The sequence below is a fragment of the Danio rerio genome, chromosome 17 (assembly GCF_049306965.1).
Source record: "Danio rerio strain Tuebingen ecotype United States chromosome 17, GRCz12tu, whole genome shotgun sequence".
Classification (NCBI taxonomy): Eukaryota; Metazoa; Chordata; class Actinopteri; order Cypriniformes; family Danionidae; genus Danio; species Danio rerio.
This window is the reverse complement of record NC_133192.1, coordinates 29,515,040-29,537,705: the sequence shown is the minus strand read 5'-3', so window position 1 is coordinate 29,537,705 and position 22,666 is coordinate 29,515,040. Positions and strand designations below refer to the sequence as shown.

Here is a 22,666-nt window from a genome sequence, read left to right as displayed (position 1 = left end):
CTTGACAAATTTTGTTGGGGGTTTGGTCGGAGGTTCTTAGATTATTAGGCAAGGTGACCATCAAGCACTGCAGTGTTTGGGGGTTCTGTGTTTGTTTGAGATAAATAGTCTACCAAAATGTGTATATTCCATACAAGCTGAATGGTCAGTTCTTGTTACAGGACTCGCCAAGCGCTCGTGGCATTCATTCAACTGGGTGTGTCTGGAAGGCGCAAGCGCATCAAGGCTGAATTCACGCTGCTTGCACATGCAGCTGCACACCTCTATTGGAAAAAAACGAACTTACGCGAACCCTAGAAAAGACGTGCTGGATTCACCTCATTTTTTGACAAGTGGCTTGCGGATCTATTACTTGGCAGTTTGCGGATCCTTCACTGGGCTTTTTCCTCTTAGCGAAGAAACTTTCCAAAGATGTCTGTTTCTTACTTATTTTGCTGCTTGTGGGTTAAACTCGGGTGCTCAAGTGACCAAGATATAAGCAAGAGAATACGGTCATTTTTCAAAATAAAAGATTTTTTTTTAAATAAAAAATGTTTAGACTCAGATAATAAATAAAACAGAAATAATTAATGATTTCTTGTGTGGCCTGGTACCAATTAATTCACAGATCGATAACAGTCCGCAGCCCAGTGGTTGAGGACCACTGCATTAATGGACAAACCATTGGGCCGATCGCATTATAAAACACTGAAATTATGTTTTGGTCATTTTTATGATGGCATTCTCCAAGACAGAGTCCGTCACCAAAGTGGTTCAGTAATAGATTTTAGAACCATCTTGAGTGGTGTCTTGCACCGCTAAAAGCACCACACGTTAACTGCTTTTTCCTTCGTCTGGCACAAGTGATTTATTTTGTTATTAAAAAAGGCCCTACTTTCCTACTGCAGCAAATTCCATTTTTTTCTTTAAAATTTTGTGCCAGTTTATCAAGAAGTGACAATTTTTTCCCTCTGAATCATTGATGGAAATGATGCTTTATTCACAAACAATTTATGTGATATTCCAGTTTTGTGCATAAATGTAATTTGAATAATAATCTTTGACTGGAAACATAGCTTATGTCATACTTGAATAACTTTTTATATATAATATATATATATATATATATATATATATATATATATATATATATATATATATATATATATATATATATATATATATATATATATTTTACCATAAATACAATAACTGACCAAAAATAAACATACAAACACGACATCCATACAGTACTGCTTAATGGGTAATCTTATGAACATGCTCAAATGAATGTTGTAATAAATGAGTTGTACCACTTTAAGGAGGAGCAGAAATATTAAATTGAACCCTTAGCTAGATCATCCTCCACAAATTGTAAAGCAATGAGTGACAAAAATATATATAATAATGTAAATAACAATCGTTCTTTTTATATACTTTAGTCAAGACATGAGATTACTTGTATTCAAATGACAGACCCAAAACACAAAACTGGTCATAACAACTAGAAAGCACAATTTCCCGGCACAGATTCCATATCAAGAAAAACAGAAGAGAAAACGATCCCTCAAGGGCCTATTTTTCTCCTTCAGCAGATGGAGAATGATCTAAAAATAAATCATGCTTACGAAAGATCTGTCCCCTTCACCTTCTTCCAGATGCAGAGGATTAGATGAAAGACTTCCAAATCAAACAAACTTTAAACAAATATGTTAAATTCCACGACTAAAAAGTATTATTAATCAAGATTGTGGCAAATTAAATATGTGAACAGAATTAATGTGGAAAAACTCAAATAAAAAGAAACAAACAAGATTGGATCTAAATTATCAGATGACTTTCATAAACGTGTGATGACTTCACATCAGAATTAGCAGGATATGTTACACTCCTGTTTATCGTTATCTTACAATGTAACATTTCCCTTGGCAAATCTCTCACAGCTATAACAGGACATATGTGCAAAATCCATACTGAATACCTGAAAATGCAATCTTCAATCTTTTAATCAAGCAAATTGTAAAAATCTGTACTCACCAGGGGTTGTTTCCGGACTCTTGGTTGAAGTTGCTGGGCACTGACAGGCTCATGTGCAATAGCCCTCTCTGGTGAAGGGGTCTTCTTGTTTCTCCGTCCTGGCTCAGGAACAGATGATGCTGAATTGTTGATCCTACGCATGTATACCTCTGCTGGGCTTGGTTTATTTGCACAGTTAGCACCTATGCTAGAGTTTGCTGGAGTGTCCAGCACTGTAGTAGCCCTATATGCTCTCCAGGTGGTTGAAGACTCACTCTCATCCTCTGAGCCATCTTGCCTGAGTGCTCGAACAGATTCATCTACAGAAGCTGCTCCACGGCTCTTCCAAGTGCTCCTGACTGTGATGTTTCTCATTTCTGGCAAACTGTCATCATATGAGAGGTGGTTGTGAGCGTGGCTTCTCCAGCTGGTCACTGTTGTGCTGCTACTGCTGCTCTCAAACCCAGACTCAATGTCATTGTTGAAGTCTGAAGCATCAGAAGACTGGAGGCTGAAGCTGTTTTGAGACAAAAGGGTTGCCTCCAATGGAGCAGTCTCAAGGTAACTGTGAGGTTCAGAGAAGTCGGTGTCAGTTTCACTTTGACGCAGAGTGAGCTCACTCTTAGGGATGGATATTTCATAAGGTATAGAGATGCTACCTCTGTGTTCACTGCTTGGGCCAATGACAATATTACTGGTGGAAGTGTGCCTTTCCTTGGAAGGGGGCTCACTTGATAAACTACTGCTCCGACTGCTTGTTCGAGAGGAGCTGGGGTCATTGGGATAGAAAGTGATACTGCTGGTCATTTTGCTAGTCAATACTGGCTTAGTGGAGATCTTGGGTTTCCCACTGGTGGTCAAAGCCTCTGTGGTTCCCCCTGACATTACTTCCTTCCTGTCGATCTCAACAATGGCTTGTTTGATGACAGCTTTTGACTGGAGGGATTCACGAGGGCTGCATACCCTGCGGACCTCAATACCTGAGGAAGAATGTGCAGTCTCCTGTGCTTCCTCTTCCATTGTAAGAGGCCTCTGCTGCTCCTCACTAAAGGGGCTCTTTGAGGAAGCATCAGAGTAAGAATCTTGTAGTCGTGAGTATCTAGTGTACTTTGATGTTCTTCCACTTGTACTTGACACCAGGGGATCACTTTGTTCACCAACCGATCTCCTTGAGCCTGTAGATTCTGTTTCAGATGCTGAGGAGTGGCCATCCGATCCATGATCAGTCAGGAAAGACGGAGATACATGGGACCTATAAGCAGTATAGGATCCGTTTGCCTTTGAGAGACTCAACACAGCAGAAGTATCCTGATCTAAACTCTCAGGTTCAGTAAGTCCTTTTTCAGGTGAAGCAACAATAGTGGCTCTGGCTGAATTAAAGTGTGTCCCATCAGAGTTGCTCGATTCATTATCACTTCCAGGGCACTTGGACAACTTCTCCACTCGACTCTTCTTGCCATCATTGTCATTTTGTTTGACCGATGGCCTCCAGGACCTTTGGTCATTAACAGCTGGAGGATAGCGACTAAGGACTGAAACTTTCTTGCTTTCGCTGAGAGCACATGACGAGGCACTTGCATTTTTTTCCTCTTTCTTACCATCTCTTGTTCCATTGTCAGAAGTGTTGGAAGCACCGGTCTTTTGACCTTTTCTAACATTATGTGCTGGACCAAGAGTCCTACGTACAGTCTTTGGGGAACTTTCTCTGGAGTGACAAAGATCTTTGTTCCTCAGCTTTGTTTCTCGCCTCTGTTGAGGAGAGGAATCTCTGCTTTTGTATTTGGAGGTGACTTGTTCGGAAGAAGCAGGACTCCTATTTAGAAATTTAGGTTTATCCTGTCTGAAACCTCCCCGTACATTAAACTCCTCATTTTCTGCCTTGCCATTCTCCAGGACCTTTGTAGTGCTGGTAATTGCTGAGTTTCCATTACTAGTGCTGCAAACATTGAGCTCCATTCTCATTTGCTCTACTTGGTCATGGAGAGCTTGACTACGGTTCCTCTCCTGCTGGTATTTCTCAATGAGTTCAGTATTCTTGGATTCCATGTTCCTCAAGTCCTCCTCCACTAACTCCATCTGCTTCAAACGATTCTTTAGTCTTTCCACTTCCTGACTGAGGTCTTTAACCTTATTATCTTCCTGACCTTGTAAGCAATTTTTCTCGTTCTCCGACTCATTTCTCAAATCAAAATCATCTGAATGCTTCAAGTAGTCAAGACTCTTCTTCCTGGCCAGTTTGCATGTAAGTCCTGATGATAACTCATCCTCAATTCGAAGATCTCTAGAATCAGTTCGGCTGTGGTCTGTTGTGCCTACTTTATTTTTTTGACGTTCAAGCTTCTCAGTCAACCTGAGTATGATTTTGTCGTCCTCTCTTTGCTTATCCAGAAGCCTTTTGCGCTCATTCATGAATGTCTGAGTGAGACTTTTTAGCTTTTCCATCTCTGCAGTGAGAGATTTCTCTGCCTTGTCTAGTCGACCTTCAGAGGCATCCACTTCCTTTACGCGAGCCTTCAAAGCATCAAGCTCTGCTGCAAGCTTTTTAGTCAGGTTTTTCTCCTCATTAAGACTAAGGCACAACTGGGTACAGTCTGACTTGCTTTTACCAAAAGCCTCTTCAAGTTTCTCAAGTTCAGTCATTCTGCGCTGAAGACGCTCAATATCCACTTTAAAATCCTTAGTAAGTTTCTCCTCCTGATCTAATTTCTCCCTAACCTCACGACAAAGATCTTCTGCTTTCCTGACCTCCTCATCTTTACCTTCGATTTTGAGTAATCTCTTTCGCATTGTTTCCACATCTGTGAGCAATGAGGAATTACTCCCCTCAGCCTGTATGATTTTGTCCTGAATGTCAAGAAGTTCATCTTCAGCTTTCTGTAACTTGCCTTTGGCCTCTTCAAGTTCATCCAGACGCCGTCCTAAGCTCTGCAACTTGTGTCTCAGATGGCGATTTGTTGTGTCTGTCATTTTGCCCTTCTGATACTACTCTACTGTGAGGTCTTTATAATTGTTTGATGGAGGGGTACACATTTGTATAGTGGAGTTGTCTAAGCAGCTTATGCACATCAGAAATCAAAGACAAGTTTCAAGTCCACATGTCAGGAGCCAGAACTCCGCTATAAGTGGTGATCGAGTTTTGTTGACCTGCAAGACAAAAAAAAAAAAACAAAAAAAAACAAAGTTTGAGTTTCTATTGCAAAACAAATTTTTAATTGCCTAAACGGATTTTCCAGATTTTTGTTTAACTGAATAACTTACTAAGGGAAACTAGGGTTTGTTTATACACACCAACTTTGGAGATATGGACAAAAGCAACCATTCATACTGTATCTTTAGAGAATTTCCACCCTCAAACTAGACAATTTTGTCTGAATTTTAAAAATGTTCAAAGCTCACATAAACACGCCAATGGAAAAAAATAGCCCACTAAGCTAAAGAAGACCTTGCAATAGAAAAAAGGACAGCCTCGTCACAACTCATTTCAGTATTGATTTCTTGCTGCACTTTTGCTGACAGCAGCACGACGCAGAGACACTGGCCTCTGTCCAAGCTCCTTTCTTCATGGCAACATCGTGACCACCACCCTTAATCACACCCTCAGGATGCTGTAGAAGATTTAGAATGTTTCATGCGGCAAAGACAGTTCTGGCCACAGCAACGTACACTATAAGTAGCTTACAGGACAGAGCTACTCAAATTAAAAATAAAAATGCTGCAGCCATTTTTACTCGTACATTTGATGCTGAGCTCATGATCTTCCATTCAAAATCTAGCAAATTCAAAATGACTCTCTTCAAGTCTAATTCTAAATGTATTGACAGAAGTTGTGTTTAGTCCATAAAACTCCACTAAATATTGTAACATACAGAAAAAGCAGATCTAGAGGTAATTGAGCACTTTCTACAATTTAATCTAAAGTGAATTTCAATATGACTGTTCGACTGGCAGGCCCACCAACATGGAGACGGGCCCAAATGAATGAGCTGCTGTGTGTGGACTGCAGGAATTTTGTCATAATACTTTCATAATCCCATAATTTTATGGTGTGTGAGGCACAGGCAGCAGTACTTCGGGGTTTAGAAAGGAAACGAGTCATCCAGTAAATATACCAGCCAAGCAGGAAGGAGATCTAGCACATCTAAGGCAGATTTCCATGACACATGACATTCATACTCACTCTGGCAAGATTTCTCAGAGAAGGGGCTTTTAAGGTCATATTAAACGCACAATGATTCACAAACCCACACAAGAAAATTGACATATGAGAGTCTAAAACATCCATTTCTAATGTTATTAGTAAGAATTCATCAAAATGTGCAAACATATTGGCACAGTATGAATCATGGGCCTGATCAATCTGGTTTTTTTTTCACATGACCTAAATCATATTGGAAGACATGCAACTGTAACCTTCATGTTTGCAGAATAAATCTCACTTCACAGGGAGTCCTCATTCCTACGATGGCTAACTTTTATAAGGCACCTTAAGTATGGGTTAACTTTATGACTTAACCACTGGCATTTGACCTCATTTTAACCATATAATGAATGGCAGCAAGGATGCTTGGATTTTAATAGAGAGCAAAATCTGTTTACAGACTACAAGTTTACAAGACATTTGGAACATTTTAGAAGATCCATAAAATCTTTTGTTAAAAAAAAAAAAAGTACTGAGAGAGGTGAACGTGATATAAAAATACAGAAATTAGCCAAAATAATGCAAACAAAGGAAGTACTTCTTTCCCTATTTCGCTTTCCCTATTTCGCTTCTTGCACACACTTTCGCTTTCTTCCTCAAGAGCACCACACATGCAATCATGCACCATATCATTAGTCCAAACCACGCTAAGCAATCCATTGGTCTCCTGAACATTCTGTTCTCGTGGAGTAAAAGGGGAAAAAAAGACCTTCCCCTGCACTTGACATCAGTTTGGTTGGTCAGCCCAAAGCTCTTTATTCTTTAAAAACATATCTCTTAATAATCCCTTAACGCCAAAAATCATGCCAATCACAACCGATGAGAGGCAGATGGTATGCAAGTTTTACGAACATGGCTACCAGAATGTATTTTTTATTGTTGTTTACCATAAGTTGATGTTTGAAGAAATAGTGTTACAACTATGGATACATTTACAATACACATGTAGTAAAACGTTTTTTTTTACTTTTGCTTAAAAATACATACACAAGGTTCCGCTAAGGCTGATTTATACTTGACGCGTTTGCTAGTTTGCTTTGGGTGCGTGACATGCTTTCAGCTGGCAGCACAAATTTATTTGAGATTTGAGAGAACAGTTCATGCGGTGAGGTAAATATGAGGTAAATATGAATCACTTTGAAGAGATTTCGGTACGCCTGTACAGACATCTTTATGATCAGTCCATGCATGATCATAGAGATAACCAGATGGCCAATAACTCTTGGCTAAAAATTGCAAGTTTTTGTAAAAAAAAGTTTAGAAAAACTTGAGGGATAAGTTTCTTAAAGCCAAACAGAGAGACTGTGGCAAAAGTGGAGAACTAGGTAGCTTTAATACACAATTACAGAATATGTATTCCACTAGTCATAGGTTTAACACTGATGTATATATTACAATTTTGAATTTAAAACAATTTAATAGCTACAAAACTAAAATGAATTAACAAATTATTTATTTGATAGCAAGAAATGAATATTTAAACCTACCAGTTTACAATATACTAGGTTTTATTGGTGATAATGGTCAGGAATGTTGGACCATTATGTCCTTTTAGCATATCAGTAGAGGACAAACTAACCAGACAGTAATGTGTAAACTGTGGAGTGGGAGTATACTGTGGAGTATAGTTTTCGACCTATAGACTTCCATTTATACGCATGCAACTTCGTCAGACCTCATACGACAAGCTTTGCATTTTGGTTAGTTTGAAAGCTGAACCTTAGTGAACTCTGATCTGCGAAATCTCATCAAGATCAAAACGTGACCTCTCTGTAAAGAAATTTTAAATATGGAGTAATCGCTCAATTGTTTAACGTTGTTTTTATCTTGCTCTTTTTCACAGCTTAGTACGACAGAATTTTGCAAACATAAACTCTATAATAAGTAGGTAGAACTGTTTGAGAAATGAACAAAAGCAAGTGATGCATCAAAGTATGATTAAATTTTTTTTTGAATGGTCATAAAAACCTTTATAGTCGTTAAAATAATTGATAAAAATGTTTAGTTTAATAAATATTGAATGATATTAATATGATGTAGTTTCAAAAACTTTCAACTGCTATGTTTATCAATTTGACGATAGACTTTCTATGACTGCCTTGAGTCGTTAAAAAAAAAAAAAAAACTCAACGGCGGATGCATCAAGCATAAAAGTCTCATCCATTTCGCGAGGTGCGTGCACACTAAGCGAAGGTCAGCGAAGTGGCACCAGGCGAAAGTATAAATCAGCCGTTTTGCACGCCATACAAATAATTGACACAAATAGTCTTGTATTCCACTACTCTTATTTTGGTTGTATTCATGCATGCTTAGACTGGACATTATTGTCTTTTTGTAGTTTAAAAATATATAAAGGCATTGTCTTCAAAAACCTAAGAACATTTTTCTAAAGTTGCCATTTTCATTGTTGTGTTAATAAACAGCCAACACATTTTATTTGATATGTGACCTAGTATCTATTGCCAGACAATGTATCACATACAGTATATGCATCAAGTAACATTTTTCCTGTTTATGGCAAGAAATGCCTAATTCCCAAGAAAAACTAATCACATCTGATTGCTTTGGTGCTGCCAATCAGTGTAATGTGTCAACATTTATTCCAACCGTCGCTGATCCAGCACTGATTGAATGATATGTCAATATTATACAGTTAAAATGGCAAGAAAGCTCACTGAATTAAAATAAGGGAGGAAGCGAGGGAGAGATGATGATGAGAGTGTGTGTTTGGCCTGCTCTGAACTTGTGCAGTTCTGGCAGAATCTGACAAGCCACAAAATAGTGGCAACCTGAAGCTTGAAGCAGCAATTTTTTACATTTTTCCATGAAAGCAAAAACCAGCCTATAATGTTCAGTTTGTTGTTTCCTGTGCAGTCATGTCATTTTCTTCTCCCTCTCTTCACCGCTTTTGGAAAAATGGAAAAGTAAGGACAGGAAGTCTGATGTTTTAGTGGGGCTGTACGTCGTCTGAACGGCTGAGCAGACAGCAGGGCTACAAAAAGACTCTGGTGAGAAAAGAACAGCCCAGTGTTTAAAATAAAGACATGCTGGATTCAGATTTGTTTAGACTTTCACAAGAGTTTAACATTTAAAAGAGAGCTCAGTGCTCATTTAAGTGCCATAAGACAAAGGGAAAACACAAATCACTATACAAGCAAACAAACCACTTAACATGCAAACTTAAAGAGAGTTTTGTTTATGCACAACAGCCTCAGAATGCCAAGTAAATGCCAAGATATGACGTTCATCTTCAGCCAATAGAGGAAAGAGTTTACCCCAGTATACTGAATATAAATACACAGTCAGCCCAACAAGTATTTGGACAGTTACAACATGCTTGAAAAATAAATAATCAGAATGTTATTGCTCTAAATAAAATCATGTCAAAGTGGAATTGGAAAACAAGGGAATTTCTCAGAATTAACTTTAAACATTCTTTATTACTAGTAACTACAAGCTCCTAACAATAACTTTGTATGTTTTACCAACTGTTAGATGCTTTACTATCATTTGACAATCTGAAAGACCAAATGATCTTTTAATATCCGTTTCATAAGTTTGTATCAAACTCATTAAAACACACACATTTGTTATCCAGTGTTTTTAAATGGTGCAAACTGTGTTTTCCATTTCCCTGCCCAAACCCTACACCTAACCCTATCCCTTGCAGCAGGGGTGTCCAAACTTGGTCCTGGAGGGCCGGTGTCCTGGAGAGTTTAGCTCCAACCCTAATAAAACACACCCGAGCCAGTTAATCAAGCTCTTACTAGGGCCCCGTTTACACTAATGCGTTTTAGTTTGAAAACGCATAAGTTTTGCTACGGTTACGCCATCCGTCCACACTACGCCGGAGTTCTCGAGCGCCGAAAACGGAGCGTTTCGAAAACGCTGGAGAGGCCGTTTTCATTCTGAAACGCTGCTGCTCCGTCTCAGTGTGGATGGGGAAAGACGGAGACATCTGAAAACGGAGGCGGGGCTGCAGACATTCGCCTCTCTGATTGGGGCTTTTCCTCAATATTAAGTAGCCTAACACACAGTTCAGTCCTGAATCTTCTCCGTGTAAGTTCAGACTTCGCAAGTTTGATCAAGGCTGCATCTCTTCTTCTCAGTTTGATATGGAAAACATACCGAGGATACGCGTCAATCTTCACAGGGAACCATGTACTTTATAACTTCATTCACATCACCTTGGCTACGTTGTTTCACTTTCTCAACAATAAAATGTAAACTTGATATAAGGAACTGCCTATTTTTATTTTAATATTAACAACTAAACAGACAGCAGAAATGTAGAGGCGTCGTGCTGCATGAGCGTCATCTTCCCTGTGTGGATATTTATAACAAAACGGAGCCGATAACAACTGCCTCCTTTCAATTTCAGTGAAAATACGAAACACAGCCTCTCTTTTGCTGAATATCAGTTTTAATAATCGATAATGGCCATTATAAAAGTATAACATACAATAAGTTTATACATTATAGGAAATAAAGGCAATTAAGCGATCAGTCAATATACAGAACGTTGGCTACGTGGTTACATTAATCATTAACTTATCTTTGCGCTCAGCCAAAACACGTTACCTGAGAACAAGTAATAGATTCCAATGACCAAAGTCAGGGAATATGTCGTTAGATAAAGACAACAAGATGAATGAAATATCACGTTTAATAAATATAGTCAGATTAGATCCAGCGGGAGATGCTTGATGAGAAGTCCGACTAGCAGAGCTCTCATCTGGGTAGATGGGCTCCAGCGATTGCCAAAGTGTGTGTGTGTGGTCACGTGATGTGCGTTTTCAGCGTTTTGGTGTGGACGGAGAGCAGTTCAGAAACGCTGGGTAAAACGCGAGTGTGGGCGCGGATCGTTTTCATTCTAAAACGCCGTTTTAAAACTAAAACGCACTAGTGTAAACGGGGCCTAGATATACTAGAATCTTCCTGGCAGGTGTGTTAAAGCAAAATGGAGCTAAACTCAACAGGACACTGGCCCTCCAGGACTAGGTTTGGACACCCCTGCTGCTGTATAGCAAATGGTTCCTTTCCTTTCCTTTCTGAAAGAAAAAAAAAAACTTATCCTGTATGATTTACAAAGTCTTTTGAGAAAAAAAAAAAACCGGGACAGCAATGTCCTCATAAGCAATGACCTCAAAACTCACCATCTAACTTGTAAGATCTGTGCCATACCCACTTTGTTATACACATTTGTGTCCTGATACGTTACAAAAATATGCACACACGTTGGGTTTTCCTGTTTTATCGGGAATTCCCACAGATGCAATAATTTTTACTACTGTACAGAGTTTGTATCTTCTATATTAGGGCTGGGTGATAAAATCAGTACTGAACACCATTGTGAATAACGTTAAAAAAAGATACTTCACTATGAAGCTATAGTTTCATGAAAATGTGGCTGCTGAGCACGCGCCTTGAAAGGAATGTTAATAAGCGCAACTTGCATGACGTGCACATTGTGTGAAAGCAGCACACATGATGCGAGTGCATTTTCCAGGTACACCTAGTTAAAAAAAACATCTGAACTTTTCGGAATGCTGCAAGCGCACCGCAATTCATGCAAGTAGAGCCAACCAATCTGTTTCACACTTTGTATGGAATATACACATTTCAATAATAACAGCAGACTAATTAATTATCTCAGACAAACACAGCGCATGCAAACACTGCAGTGCTTTTTACTTTTCTCCATAGACATGCATCGGAGGTGCAGCAATGATTTGTCCATTTGTCATTCTCTGAGGAAATGCTTGATGGTAACCTAGTTATGCGAGACACCATAGACATGGAGAAGAAAATCACACGCTCACGCTTGTTACTTCAGGTCAGAACAACAACTCATGCAAATATGAGTACCGTAAGGCAGCAGTGAGGAGATTGTAAATAAAAAAGGATGGAAGGATGCCGTCAGAGTGGCTTTAAGCATCCCAACCACTAGCACTCCATTTTAAAGATTTTTTAGTAGAGAGAGTAATATAGTCATTTAACTTCACAATTTGTAATGTTGCAGTTTATTTGAATAATAACGGCTGGTTCTTTTACTTGAAAGCTCAAATTTGATGATCATAATTTGTTTTGTTTATAAAGTTTGAGGTTTACTGTATCATTATTAATGACACCTTACAGATGTTGATCTACCTTTATAATATTCACACTTAGCAATATTTTATTTATCAAGTTTAAGAGTCTCTTTAACACTTTATTTTATTATAGGGATGAGCTATTTGTTAATTATTAATATTTTTTTGCAATATCGCCCAGCCCTATTCTGTATCCTCATCCCAACCTGACCCTACCCTCAGACCCAATGCTCATAGAGAAAAAAAAAAAAAAAAAAAAAACTTTTTCCTGTTTTAAAATGTTCAAAATTGTTAATTCAAATTCAAACATTACTGGTGTTGCTATACTGCTGTGGACAATATGATTAATACTAGGACCACACACACCCAACTTCACTTTATAAGAAGTTATAAAAGAGTAAAGGATTTTCTTTTGCATGTTTAAATCAACCTACATCTTGGATTCCTTCTGCACTGTATGCATGGAAGTGTTTGTCTGAACTGGTGTAAGAGTCTTTGCGGTATCACTACATTAGCAGCACTGATAAGTATACACAGGAGGGTATACATAAGTAAATACAAACTCTCCTCAATGTCCTTTCAATGTCAATAACATACTTTTAACAAGACACTCTAAGAGATGTTATTTACTCCAATATTTTGAGGTTTATACTTCTTATTGTACTGCAAGCAAACATTTACGGATTCATTATGATTTAGTAAGGAGACAAATCCACCCCACAGGTCACTTACCCTGGCAGACACAAAGAATGCACAACTCCAGAACCATTTTCAACCCAACATACGCACTTAACAAACAAGGAAAGCTAGAGAGATCAGCCACACATGTTTGTTATAAACACAGGTACTTGAGAGGAATTTATGCTGTTATTTGAGTTTCTGTGGAGATTTCGAGTGAAGCCTAAACTCTCACAATGTGTGTGCGTGCAATTGAGTTTTGACAACGTGTGCATTTCTGAGAATACCAGTTTAGGGCTCTATAAAGCAAAGATTAAAAATTTCACTGGCGTATCTGTAGTGCTGCATGCTGTGTCAGTGTATTTCAAGATGCTAAGCTTAACGGCTAAGCGTTTGTCTTCAGGATCAGCACATTGAACACAGCAGACGCATTACTGAAAATGGTGCATAATTGCCGTTTACACATCCAAAGGGCTTTATTAAACATTTTGGTGCCATATAACAGCTGTGCTAGAAAGTCTGTCTGTTTGAAAACCATTATGACATCAGGGAGAGATGAATTGTTTCTCATTATTAGTTTTGGCTGTATGAACAGGAAAGAAAATGAATGAAACAATATCTGTTATATCGTTGCCAATGGCGGTTTTTAACTGGTGGGTCATGACCTAAAATGGAGCTGTGGATAGGACTATTCGCTAATATTTTTACCATATATTTGTGCCTAGGTAAACTGACTAAAACCAGCTTATCAGGGAGTAAAATGATTTCATATTCTTTTTGTAGGCAAGTTAATGGGATAGACATTTTAAAAAACATATCTATGCGATATAATAATTAATACTTAATTTCAAATTCTAAATAATCAATAATTGATACTTTAACATTAATAATAAATACTTTAAGCATTTTAATACTTTAACAATAAAATCAGAGACCCGAAGCATAAACTGTCAAGAAAGACAGTCATAAATCTGTTAAACTGAACTGTAATGTTACACTGATGCAATGTCTTTTTCACACGCACTTGGGGACTTTCTGTTATCCAAAATATTTAATGAATGAAAAAAATTAGACTGATGATTAAATCATTCAGTGGATTGAAAATGTGTGCAATTCACTGTGATCAGCAAACAAGTTTAACAATGATGTAAGGGTTAAAGGTGTGTCTATGATAAAGCAGGACTTGAGAGGACATGAACTCTCAAAGCTGACCTTATCATTAAAGTCACAAAACTAGATACAAAAATGTACTATTTGATCAAATTAAAATTAGGAATTCATCAGCTAAAAACAACAAAAAATTACAATGTCAAAAAAATAAAAAAAAATAAAGACATTCAATATTAGGGCTGGGAGATTAATCGAAAAGTAATCAAAATGAACATTTAATAATCAAATTTTTCCAGGACGACTTTTAAAAATAATTCTCGATACAGAATCACTTCTTCTGGGACCCCGCTGAACTAAAAAAATGTTCAGCACTTTGCAGCCGAATCTGAGCTCTATGGTGCTTTTTTTAATGGTAAATGTCGTGAGCGCAGTATTACAAGTTGAGAGCGCATTCATGTAATATTAATTTCAGTCGTTCAACATTGATGTTCAATAAATTATCATAGATAGTAGATACTGTGTATTTTCTCCAATTATTTCAAAGTCAAGTAATGCACCCTTCAATCAGAAGTCTCTTACTTGTAATATGTGAGCATATGTACTGAACTTGTCAGTTAACTATGAGGACCTAAAAAATAAATAAAGTAATCATTCATTAAAAATAATGGATTTAGATTTAGATTTAAGGCCAAACTGCCCAGCTCTTTATACAGTTGAAGTCAGAATTATTAGCTCCTCTTTAAAATGTTTTCTCTTCTTTAAATATTTCCCAAATGATGTTTAACAGAGCAAGGAAATTTTCACTGATAAAATTTGTTCTTCAGGAGAAAGTCTTATTTGTTTTATTTTGGAATAAAAGCAGTTTAAATAGCCATTTTAGGGTCAAACTTATTAGCCACTTTTTTCTCGATTGTCTACAGAACAAACCATCATTATACTTTTTTTTTTTACCAGGCATTAATCAATCTATTCAATGAGGATGCAAACATTTCAACTTAATCATAACCTTGGTGACCTCTTTTTAGAAGTGACTTCTAACAAAACCATAAAAAAAATCCCTAAACTTTTAAATGATAGTTCATAACCATTGTGCTTTTGTAGACTATTCAGTCCATACATGCCTGTGTTTCTTGGGCTGAGTTGCAAATCAAATTTTACATATGAAGAATATATTGCTTAAAGCATAGTACTGGATTAAGCATTTTCCCTGCAGCATGTCACTGTGTGTCCTTCTAAATACTAATCATTCTATATTGTAAATCAAAGTACGTATATGTATATAAACAGAATGGCATCATTCTGTATAATTTCTAAAAGCAACACGTCAATATGGAGTATAAACTCGATATACTGCCTAGCCTTGCTCCCGGTCTCACTCTGGGTGGGTGACACAGAAATCAAGCATCTGCTCTGTTTAGGTGACCTGCTTTTGCTGCTTGGGGATTACAGCACAGCCGGATATAAAACTGCATACAAACCTAAATAAACCTAGAACTAGCTTCAAAACAAATCTAGATCTCATCGGGGGTCTGAAGTTTCTTTTTTGTTTTGTTTTTTTATGAGATCCACTAAAAGGGATTATCCTAAAAGGCTAAAGTAAGTCATAATAAGTATGTTGCCATGTATAAAAGCACATGGCATGAGCATGTTTTCAAACAAGGTACAAGATCATGTTATGCCAATAATGCAAAACAAAACAACCCTGAGACACTTCAGCATTCCTGAGTCAAAGTTCAATGTTTACCGTCCACAGAAAGAAAAAAAAGTTTCCACAAATTGTTGGTGATGATACTGAGGATTATTATCTTGATGGTTATGTCCGTGTTTACAGTCTTATTGCACTAATAACTGACTCATTTTCACTGACACTCTGGAAGGATGCATTCCTGGTAATCATCTGAATGTTTTAGTCTCTCTTGAATTTTGATATCCAGATAACCCAAGTGTAAAATCATTTCACATGTTCACAATGTGTAGGGGTTTGAGAGGAGGAAATGGTTTGTTAGTGCGTCTGCAGTTCCAGAGTCCATCTGAAGTCTTTGTGAGCGACTTCCTTTAAAAAACCGGCGCCACTTTTCCTTCCCTCTACATCTATGATGAAGTATTGGAGTTCAAGCTCTGGTGTGTCTGTCTTTTTTTTATTGTTACACATTTCACTATAACTACTCTTTTTTTTTTTTTTCTCAAATCAGTCAAGTGGCTTTCTGTCATCAGACATCATCAACCTGCTGTGGCATAAGCATCGTCTGACTCATGACTTTAATTAAGCCAACACAATTAAAACAGGATTTGATTTGTAAATTCAAGCAATTAATACTGTCAAAACAAAAAGAAATATGTCCATGGGTGTAAGTTTACTTAGCATTACTTTAGAGCAACTTGGTCTCCAGACATCTGAAAAATGTGACAAACCCTTACAGTCTCATTTTCTGAAATGTAGACTTGAATTCTGATAAATGGAGGTTAAAGTTTTTTCTAATTGATATATTATTCTTACCAATATTTTTGAAGCTAACAATAAAAACAGTACTTATACTGTTAAAATGTTTTCTGATTTAATATATTACATTTTGTTATTTATTACTAAGATGGTAAAGCTACATGTTTAGCATCATTATATTCAGTGTCATGTGTTCGGTCAGAAATCATTTGAATATGATCATATGTGATTTTTTCCTCAAGAAAAATGTCTCAAGAAAAAAAAATCAAGAAAAAAATACTGGCAGCTAGGGGGGCACTCAACCTGCAGTCTGCGCGGGTCCTAATTTCCCAATATATTGATAGGGATTCTATACTGCTTAAGGCTGATTTATACTTTCGCCTGGCGGTGCGCTGCGGACCTCCGATGAGTGCACACGCACCTCATGAAATGGACAAGGCTTTTATACTTGACGCATTCACAGTTGTGATATACTTTAAAATGACAGGGATCAGCCAAAAGAAACTGACCGTAAAATCAGACCTATAAAAAGAGAAGTAGTAGGTTTCCGGAACAACGTCATATCATTAATATTATTGAAGATTTCTAAACTATTTATTTTTATAAATTATTTTAATGATTATAAAGATTTTTAAGTATTCAAGATTTCTTCAATTCAAACTTTGATGCATCACTTGCTTTTGTTCATATCTTGGACAGTTTTACATTTTAAAGTTTATTAAAGTATTAAGTATTTAGTCGAGTTTGTCCTCGACTGATATGCTAAAAAGGCAATAATGGTCGAACATTCCTGACCATTATCACCAATAAAACCTAGAAAAACAGACCATCAGTATATTATAAACCAATAGATTCAAATGTTCCTTTCCAGATTTCAAAAAAAAAAATTGTTACTTCATTTTAGTTTAGTAAATATTAAATTGTTGTTAAATAATAAAACATGTTGCCGTTCAAACTGTGTTTGAGTCTCAAAAAAAAAAAAAAATTCTTTTTTTTTTTTAAATACGCTCCGCCAGCCAAAATCGTGTCGTGCGCACCCAAAGTGAACTCTGCAAACACAGCGATGAAATCACATTCGCCGTGTGCACTCAAGCGAACTAGCAGACGTGTCGAGTATAAACCAGGCTTTAGTGAGCCTTTAGTGAGGTCCTTACTCTTTGTGGTCATTAAAAATTTCAGGATGTACTTTGAAAAAACAGTAAGGGTTAACCCTGGCATCCTGGCCAAATTTGCCACTCCAAACTATCCCTCTATAATAATTGGAATCATCACTCAGTCTCCTCTCCACCAATCAGCTGGTGTGTGGTGTGCAGTCTGGAGCAATACGGCTGCCATTATGTCATCCAGGTGGATTCTGCACACTTGTAAATTTGTAAAGTGCTTTGAATGTCTAGAAAAGCGATATATGACTTTAAGGAATTATTATTATTATTATTATTATTATTAAGAAAAATGACTATTATTATTATCATCATCATCATCATCATCAATGTTGTTATTGTTATTATTAGTCGTAGTAAAAAAAGATTCTGCTTAGTATTTTTTGTTGAAACAATTTCTTTCTTCAGTTTTCAATTAATATAGTGTTCAGATTATCAGTTTTTACATGAAATGTAAAAATTAGGTCTGTCTCACGGCCATATATTATGTGTTGATTAGACAATTACAATTGCAATTGTTTAATTTATTTTTCTTGTGTCACCTAATGTTTAAGCCTAACGTATTTTCTATTTGGCAGCATTGATTTAATATTAATAGCATTTACAATGCAAATAAACATATTTAATTTACTTGCTGAACAAAAAATTACAAAAATTAGGATATTATTGCAACAGGCCTAATAGTAAAACCATTATAAATGTCGTTGCAGACCAAACGTATAAATAAAAAATACAGAACCTAAATATGTATGTTCTACAAAGTATTTATGCATTTATTTACATTTCCACAAAAACAGATAGTTTATGTATGTACTCATTTAGATAATCACACGAGTTTTTGCTCCCCCTCATACTTGCATAAGTAAACAGTTTGTAAGATGCTAGCCAAGGTAAACAGATCTGCCATAGGCACACAAACATGCACACACAGACTTGTGATGCTTTGTTGTAGGTTTTGCTTCCTCTTGCTGTCTCATATTTTCATTTGGTTTCAGTAATACACAAAAGAGATGAGGTAAACCTAAAGAAAACCACACCATCGGCATATAAAAGTACACAGTTCATGCAGACTTCACTACTAAACATTTCTTTTCTAATAACTTCTGACATCTGCCTGAGTGGTTTCATCAATCATCTAATCAACAGCGATATCAACAGAAAACTACAACAAACCAATCAAAATAGAGTGTTCCAGTGAATATGTATAACTTCACAAGAAATTAAAAATCTCTGTTGACCAAAAAGACTCTGGATACAAGCTCAAGTCCAAAAGCAGCTAATGGATGCGCAGATAGGAAAAAGAAACAAGCTTAGAAAGCTAACAACAAGTTAGCTGATTGGGACAAAAACCAACCTATCAGGATCAACAACTAGAATAACATTCTGTAAACTACACAAGCACTAAAGCAAAGTTAAAAACATTTTAGAAGGAAACCTACCGGACCACAAACAGTCATCAACTCTAGTATGCACTCAAAAGCACGGCACGATACATATCCAAAGCTTGTTTTGCCCTCTTTCTCTCATGCTGTACAGGAGCCCATTTCCTGTGAGTGATTAGAAGCGGGCAGCTCACGGTCCAGAGAATTTTCTCTCTTTGTTGTTGTTGTTTTGTCTGCGAGCGAAGGGGAAGGAATGCCCGAATTAAACACGTGGAATTCGGGACGCCCAAAGAGGTACGAAGTTCAAAAGATGGCACGAACAAACAGAGTGTGTGTGCGTGAGAGAGAGCGAAGGAGAAAGACAGAAAGAGTTAAGGGGGGAGGGAAAACTGAGTAGATGGGTGATTAAAGAGAAGAAAAGAAAAACCTTGTAACATCTTTGGAATCCGTTTTTATTGTCTACTAACACATTATGCTGGCAGCTGAGCGCTTTGTATTCATGTTCGTATTTTCTGACAGGCAGGAATGTTAAATAAAACGCCTGAGTCTGACCTGAAGAACGTGTTCTCTAATGCAGTATTGCTTGTGCATGCACACGCACACACACAGAGCCTGTGCAGCATGCAAAACACTCACACCCACCACCCAAGGAATTAACCTGAGTGTGATTTTAAATGACAGGCCGCTTTCACAACTGGTTGAGTGATTACAGAAGACTAATGAAGGTGAAGAACAAAACAAAAACAAAACAAATGTGTTTGAGTCATGGCATGACACTCACGTTGAATGGGGAAATAAGGAAAAAACATTAGATGGATACAACTTCCTGATATGGTAATAAAGAAAAACGACCTCATTAAATAAAGTACTGTAAGTATTAGGTGGTTTTTGAACAGGGGCGTGAAAACATGACATTGCAAAATTATGTTTTTCTGCGATATACACTACCTGACAAAAGTCAAAAGTTCTAGTAATAGCAAATAGTAACTTGACTTCTAGTTGATCATTTAGCATCAAATTGGCTTATTTAAAAAACGAAAAGGCCTCTAGATTACACTTATTTTACCAAAATAAAATATGATCATGCCTTGATTTTTAATTATTTAATTAGGACAGTAAGGTCTGACTTTGCTTAGACAAAAGTCTCAACACTTAAAAGAAATAATGTACAGTATAGAATATAAAGTCATGGTGCAGTGGTAAAAGAATGAACACAAATTAATATTGTGTTTGACTCCCATAAGCTTGGAGGATTGCATCCATACATCTCTGCAATGAACTTATTAATAAATACATCTGGAATGGCAAAGAAAGTGTTCTTGCAGAACACCCAGAGTTCATCAAGAGTCTTTGGATTTATTTTCAATGCCTCCTCCTTCATCTTACCCCAGACATGCTCAATAATGTTCATGTCTGGTGACTGGGCTGGCCAATCTTGGTGCACGTTGACCTTCTTTGCTTTGAGGAACTTTGATGTGGGGGTTGAAGTATGAGGAGTGCTATCCTGCTGAAGAATTTGTCCTCTCCTGTGGTTTGTAATGTAATGGGCAGTACAAATGTCTTGATACCTCAGGCTGTTGATGTTGCCATCCACTCTGCAGATCTCTCGCACGCCCCCATACTGAATGTAACCCCAAACCATGATTTTAAAATCATGAAATGATCAACTATAAGTAATATTTTGTTGCTTTTACAACTGGGATCGGCGACAAGATTTTGTCAGCTAGTGTATATTGCAATATGAATACAATTTCATCAGACTGCTTGAATAGCTCAATTTGGAAAGAATTTGTTAACTTAGATTAATTGGGATGATTTTCTAGGTCAGTAAATCATGCATACAATATAATAAACAAGTTGGAAGCGTGGATAAATACAAAAAAGCAAAGCTAAAAGCGAAATAAACAGTGCTTTCTGGGGAGTCTAGCAGTATTCATAAACAGATATTAAATAAGTAAATATAAAATAACACTACATTTTTCAATGTATAAACAGTTTAATAAAATCCATCCTTATTGAAGCTACAAACAGTACAATTTCTTGTGCCAGAATGCTTAAAATAGTTATAGGCCTAAAAACCCAGGCAAATGATTAACTTTCATTCCATTATGATTAAACTCTAAAGTAACTCCACAAATATTGTGTGTTCAAAACTGTGGTCTAGTCTAAAACAATATTAAATATAGAAGATTTTATATACTATAATCCCAATTTAGAAGACTCCGTAGTCTTAAACAGTGGTTCCCAAGCTTTTCAACCAGCAACCCCCAAAATAAGGTCTGCAACATCATCAGATGGGGTTATAAACATACAAAACTTGTATGCAACAGTGAACACACCAATAGACCCAAGTCTATTCTTCGTTTAATTATTTTTATGTATGAGAGTGCTGTAAAATGTGTCAAAGTTTAACTTTGTGCCATAAAATCAATCTGCTGCATCTGATGCTATTGCTGTGTCTTTAATATAATGTAAATTACCAAAGGGGTTACAATACAATAAAAATAAATAAATAAATACATTAAAAGACTGTTTTTTTTATCCAAGTATTAACTACTACTTTTCATATACTGTATTGTGGATAAAATATTGTAATTCTAAAAGTTTAATAAAATATATTTGATTTTTGGAATTCACCAACGCCCTCTCTCTTAATCTCCTGCGACACCCCTGGGGGGTCCCAAACCCCACTTTGGGTACCACTAGTCTAGAAGATATTATATACTATAATCCCAACATATAAACTCAACATTGCAGATCCTGGAAGATTGTGGACCCATTGTGACATTGTGATCCAAAACGTGGACTTAGCATTTAGTCACAAGACTGTCGAAACTCATCTGGTGTAAAACATCTGGTGTAAAACCCTAAAACCACTGACCTTTAGAAATTAGCATCTCAAAAAAGGCATCACAAAAATACTAAAGAACTTTAATAGGTAATATTATTTTTAAATAATAATGTTCAAATTATTAAATAAGTGCACGTCTATATGTTCAAAGGAAAATGAGTAATGAAAGTAAAAGGATATCAATCAAACATAAACCCCAAAAGTACATCTCAAAGAACGTTCCAAATTAATCCAGCAATAGTTTTTGCCCAAGTGTCAGGTTTATATAATCCATGCAAAGTGCTTGGCTGTGGAGAGCGAGTGGATAAAACGGGAGAGAACGAGAGATGCCAAGTGCAAATGGTAAATGTAGGATTTGCCTGCATCATGTCCTTATAAGGCCTGAATAAAGAGCCTTTTCTCTCTAGATCCATCTGGTTGGCATGACCTACAAACACAATACCAGAAGCCCGAAATGATAAAAAAGACATCATTTACACTGCATTCTCCAGAGCTAGAACTACAGGAAGAGAGCGAGAGAATGGGATGAATATATCAAAGTGGGTGGGCGTTTAATATGCTTGACCTTTGGCACCATTTTCTGTCTTGACTTTGGGGTAGAAAGCAGACGGAAAGCAAACGAACAGAAAAAAAGAAATCACTTGTATGTGTGGTATGTTTGTGCAGACCTCTCCAAACTGCCCTCAATAATTGGACACACACACTCACACACACACTGAGCTTCTACTTAAGAACATGAATATGTGGAATAGAGTAGAGA

General features: G+C 36.9%; 1 protein-coding gene across 4 annotated transcripts in view; it reads right to left on the bottom strand.

Moving 5' to 3' along the window:
• luzp1 (leucine zipper protein 1) overlaps window positions 1–22,666 on the bottom strand; it is a 66,026-nt gene that overhangs the window by 17,328 nt on the left and 26,032 nt on the right. For all 4 annotated transcript variants that reach the window (XM_681835.10, XM_073928608.1, XM_073928607.1 and 1 more), the window contains one exon: window positions 2,017–5,139. In XM_681835.10, coding sequence (XP_686927.3) covers window positions 2,017–4,962 — 2,946 coding nt within the window. In that variant the 5' untranslated portion in view covers window positions 4,963–5,139. The remainder of the gene's footprint in view (window positions 1–2,016; window positions 5,140–22,666) is intronic.